Source organism: Pinus tabuliformis, chromosome 4_2, assembly GCF_031772625.1.
Source record: "Pinus tabuliformis cultivar Carrire ecotype Pingquan chromosome 4_2, CPIR1, whole genome shotgun sequence".
Lineage (NCBI taxonomy): Eukaryota > Viridiplantae > Streptophyta > Pinopsida > Pinales > Pinaceae > Pinus > Pinus tabuliformis.
In genome coordinates this window covers 561,338,070-561,343,370 of record NC_142304.1, presented here as the reverse complement: position 1 = coordinate 561,343,370, position 5,301 = coordinate 561,338,070, and the positions used below count along the sequence as shown (strand labels likewise).

At 39.9% G+C, this 5,301-nt stretch overlaps 1 protein-coding gene across 1 annotated transcript; it reads left to right on the top strand.

Annotated features, from left to right (window-relative positions):
• The first annotated feature begins 3,161 nt into the window (after positions 1–3,161).
• Positions 3,162–3,695, top strand: LOC149170506 (uncharacterized). Its single transcript, XM_089425609.1, has one exon. The coding sequence runs from the start codon at positions 3,162–3,164 to the stop codon at positions 3,693–3,695; it is 534 nt and encodes a 177-aa protein (XP_089281735.1).
• The last annotated feature ends 1,606 nt before the right edge of the window (positions 3,696–5,301 follow it).

Genomic DNA, 5,301 nt, shown 5'->3' with positions numbered 1-5,301 from the left:
TCAAAATTTCTTCCCGTTCTGCCCGCGTACAGGAAAGTCAACTTCAACTGCTTCAAAACATCTCACCGCCATTGAAACGTGAATACTCAAAACATGAATATGAATATTTAATTTTCGCACACCCTTTTTTATCTGCACCAATAATATGAAGGACTTCGGAGGGCAATCGGAATTTCTCATTATCACCGTGTCTCGCATGCCGGAGCTTTCACTATTTCATGTGTCAAGCCCCGCTTCTTGCTGCAACTAACAAGAGCATATGGCAGGGACTAGCTGCCCCGTAGCCCGTCTTGTTGTAATCATACGAAATGGATGTATTTCAAAATTACTTTTGCATTTTCTCATTGAAGCTCATTCTTACTTAACTGGATTATATTTTAAATTTATGAAATGGATGTAATTCATAGTTGAGGGCACACTTTAGTATTATTAAATGGAAGTTTTTCTTTTTTATAGGAAATTAGTTTTTTAATATTATTTTTACTCAATTAATTGTATTGGATTTCAGTGTTTCAATATTGTTAAATGTAATAGAACTTCTAATTTATATTTTAAAATTTGATTTAAAAAAAAAATATTTATTAAAATATATTTTAATTCTATTATAAAATAGATGTATTTTATTGGATAGAAGTAATTTTTTTTTAATATCACTTCGACTTAGGTAGATTGAATTTTAATATTATGTAATAGATGTTTATCATTTTGTTTGGGCAAGCATTTTAACGAGAAGAAAAGCCTCATCCAACATATATAATGCAAAATATCTTTTTATGCACTTAAATTTTAAGAGTGACCAATTCAAATTTATAAGGAGTTTACTTGTTAATGGTTTGTAGATTTCTGTGGTGTGGTTTTTGAGAAACTATATTCTACAGTTTTCATCTTTAATTTGTGGAGGTTTCTAGTCTAGACCAAGACTCATCATCACTACTAAATGATTTGAATTTAAATTCATTTTTATTATTTTTATTGTTTAATAATATTCTTATAATTTTAAGTTTCTTTTAATAATATATTACAAACCGTTCATTATTGATTGTGTTTCTCTCTTTATAACTTAAAGATTCGTTTAAATTTATTTTATTTTAATTAAATATGATTATTATAGTTTATAAATTATTGTTTGAATTAAGTTAATGTTATTAGTTTGTTTATTCAACTAAGTTTATATACTTTGACAAATTACCTAATTTATTTTAATTTTAATTGAGTCCATATTAATCTATGTTTTTTTAAGGGAGGGATGTTTTAGCGAATTGTTTTTATTTTAATAATTTGATTAATACTTAGTTTAAAATTATACAATTAGCTTATATTTAGGTTTTCTTTAAAATTATTAGGTTATTTTTATGTAATAAATTTTTTATTTTTATTTTTAATTTAAAATAATAATAATAATAATAATAATAATTTTTCTATTTTTTTTTTTCCAAAGGCGTTATGCGTAGGGTGCTTTGCAACTAGGGTTTGAGGAAACCTTGCAACGGCGCAGAGTCCTCTGTCATAGCAGCGCCGCAGCAACAGTTTAGCGAAGATCAACAACAAGCTTCTGGTATAGCGAGGACGGGTATGGGAAAATCTCAGGGGGGGGCCTCAAAGCCCTCCCCAGAAGTTGAAAGAGATCCGTCGGCGCAAATAGGATCGATGCTCTCAGGGTTGGAACATGAGGAAGAGGTTAATAGAGAACCCCCTCTGCAAGACAAAACAAATGTGCCCCTCGACCAGTCAGGAAGAAACAATGAGATACGAGAAAGAGATACAATGCACACAGAAGTACCAAAGGTAACCTCGAACTCATGCAAACCCATAGTAGCTGAAAGGACTAGAATAGAACTACCTAGTCATAGAATCAATGGGAGAATCCAGTATATGAGGGACCATGCACTCATTGGAAAATTTATTAGATTCTGGCCAATAGAAAGTGCATTGCATGGATGGATCTCTGCCAAATGGAAACCCAAGGGCCATGTTACACTACAGCTAGGACCAAAAGGGTTCTTTACGGTGATTTTTCTCTGCATCGAAGACAGGAATCGAGTAATAGACAAAGAGCCATATTTTTTCAACTCAGTTGGCCTCTATCTAAGGGAATGGGCAGCAAGATTCAACTCGGACAAGGAGGATCTCAGCTGGGCGCCAGTATGGATCAGGATGTACTCACTGCTAGAGGAATATTGGGATGAAGAATCACTAAGAGATATAGGAAACGGGTTGGGGGAATACATAAAAGTTGCAGAAGAAATGAAGCTGCGCAAATACACATCCTACGCTCGCATCTGCGTCTTCATGTGCCTGGATAAGGCCTTACCAGACTCAGTAAGTCTCTCTCACGATGATTATGAATGGACTCAACCATTGGATTATGAACATGTTCCCTTTCGTTGTCGCAAATGCCATGCGCTTGGACATCTCTTCAGGGATTGCCCTCTGAATGCCAAACCCCAACCCCCCAATCCCTCTGACATGCAAAACCAAGACGGGTTCACCAAGGTTACTAATCGCAAAAGATCACATAGAAAACCCTCGAATGGGAAGAAACCCCAGCCAGAAGCTGCATCCTTCCCTTCAACCAGCAACAACTTCGAGATCCTGGCCAGCACCTCTATAGATCACCCCCTGCATTCAATCTCAAGGCTCCCACCCCTCTGAGCCTCTGTTGTCCTTCCTCCCCCTAGATCCTCTTCGCCTCCCAGCCAACCAGAAAAGAACCTTGGGCCTCCTAAAGAAATCAGAAAGTTCTTGAGTGGAAAGACAAAGGATATGGAGGTGGATGCCCCCTCCATCCATACTATGAGTACAGCCACAGCCGCAAAAGATATGAGTCAGCCACAAGTGATGGACGAAGAGCCGGAAAGCTTTGACCTAGGAGGACTTGATATCCCGGAGCTTGAAGCAGCATGCCAAAAGAAGGAGTTTGACAAGATACCGAAGCACCAACTCAACGCACTGGAAGTTATCTTAGCGAGGGCGTACCAACAACATCAGTTAGGCATCCAACCAGGTAGTTACTAGGACGGTAGCCTCACTCCAAAAGATTCCAAGAAGAGAGGGAGAAGAACTGACCTTCAACGAATAATTGCATTAGGGAAAATCCTGGTTGACTAAGGAAGATATGTGAAGCTGACCAAGTATCACAAACCCACCATTAATAGTGAAAGATGAAGCACGCATCATGGAATGTAAGGGGTCTCAATAGCCCAGGAAAACATAGAATGATTAAGAACATGATAAAGCAAAAAAGGCCACAAATTTTTTTCCTCCAGGAAACGAAGTGTAACAGTGACACTCTGGGAAACATTCTCTCCAGAGCTTGGATAGGTAGCAGCTCAGTGGCAGTGGATGCCTCTCAGGCTTCTGGCGAGCTCGCTATAGCATGGAATCCACAAGCGATAGCGCTCTCAGATATACACGCATCCCACCACATCATCCAAGCAACCTTTCATATTCTAGGTACCAACATTCACGGACATCTTACAAATGTCTACTTCCCTCAGGAGGCGGGCAATAAAATGGCTTTATTGGACACGATAGAAGCACTGAGTCTACACAGAGTCCACCCCCTGTGGATCATTGGAGGAGACTTTAACATGATAACTAAATTAGAGGAAAAGCAAGGAGGTCGAACAAGGATGGAGCAGGAAAATGAGCACTTCAAGGAGTTCATTCAAAACAACGCCCTTATCGATTTTTAGTTTTGTAATGGAACACACACATGGAGCAATCGAAGGATTGGAAGGCATCAAATCACATCCAAGCTAGACCGATTCCTTCTGTCTGATAACGCAGTCCACTTAGGAGGGGACATAGCAGCAACAATTCTCCCTTATGCAGGCTCTGACCACTGGCCTATCGCCCTTCAGTGGCAAAGACCGGGTAATGCCAATAAGAGACCATTCCGCTTTGAGGCGTTCTGGCTCACTCATCCTGCATTCAAAGACTTCATCAAAAATACCTGGAACAATTTTCATCCGCCTGAAGGCTCCAAAATGTATCAGTTTCAACAAAAACTCAAGTATCTCAAAACTCATATCAAGCTCTGGAATCAAGAAACCTTTGGAAACATTTTTCAGGCGCAACAGAATCTAAACAGGGAAATGGAATAGCTCCAACAGAAAATAATCACAGAGGGACACAATGAAGAAACTTTGGAACAGGAGAAACGCATTCATTACCAACTGGAGGAGAGGAGAAAGCAGGAGGAAATATTATGGAAGCAAAAATCAAGGATAAGATGGCTGAAGGAGGGGGAGAGAAACACCAAGTTCTTCCATAGAACAACTATACAGCGGAGAATGCACAACACTATCCCTTTCATTCAGAAGCAGGGGGGGAAAGAGTAGAAGAGCATGATGAGATTGAGCAAGAATTCACAAGGTACTTTCGGCAGGTTCACCAAGAGCCCCAAAAAGACAGAAGGCCGGCCATTGAAAAAATCACACGAAACGTGCCAAAAATCATTACTGAAGATCACAACAAGCTCCTTCTTCGCCCTGTTCAACAACAGGAAGTAGACACAACAATGCATCAGCTCAAGGAAGGTAAAGCCCCTGGCCCGGATGGATTCACAACCACCTTCTTCCATGCCTTCTGGGAATTAATCAGAGATGAAGTCTGGCAAGTAGTTGAGGAGTCGCGCACCCTGCACTGGCTTCTGCCCTCTCTCAATTCTACTTTTATTGCGCTCATTCCAAAGGAAGAAAGCAACATTACCCCAGACAAGTTCCGACCAATTGCTCTATGCAATGTAATCTACAAGGTGATTTCAAAGGTCATAGCCAATAGATTAAAGCCGCTACTGCCCCTGCTCATCTCGCCTAAACAATCTGGCTACATGGAAGGAAGATAAATCCTGGACGACATCATCCTCTTGCACGAAGTTATACACTCTCTCAAGCACACCAAGCAAGCAGGTATGATACTCAAGTTGGACTTGTCAAAAGCCTTTGATAAGCTAAATTGGATATACATACAAAAAATGTTGTTAGCTTTTGGTTTCTCTCCAATATGGGTTCGATGGATTCATAGTCTCATTTCCTCTACTTTCTTCTCCATCCTTGTCAATGGCATTCCATCCCGCCCCTTCAGCCCCTCAAGAGGTATTCGGCAGGGCGATCCTCTATCGCCTTTCCTCTTTGTTCTCATGGCTGAAGGATTAGGTCTCCACATTACTCAAGCTCGCCTTGCCCAGCAAATTAAAGGTCTTTCCATCCATAACTCCCCTTCTATAACCCATCATCAGTTTGTCGATGAAAACATGCTTTTCGGGTACCCCTCTGTTCAAGAAGAATCTATGTAGAA

Excerpts from the sequence above, each read along its gene's own strand:
- LOC149170506 (XM_089425609.1), top strand. The coding sequence starts at position 3,162 with ATGAAGCACGCATCATGGAATGTAAGGGGTCTCAATAGCCCAGGAAAA.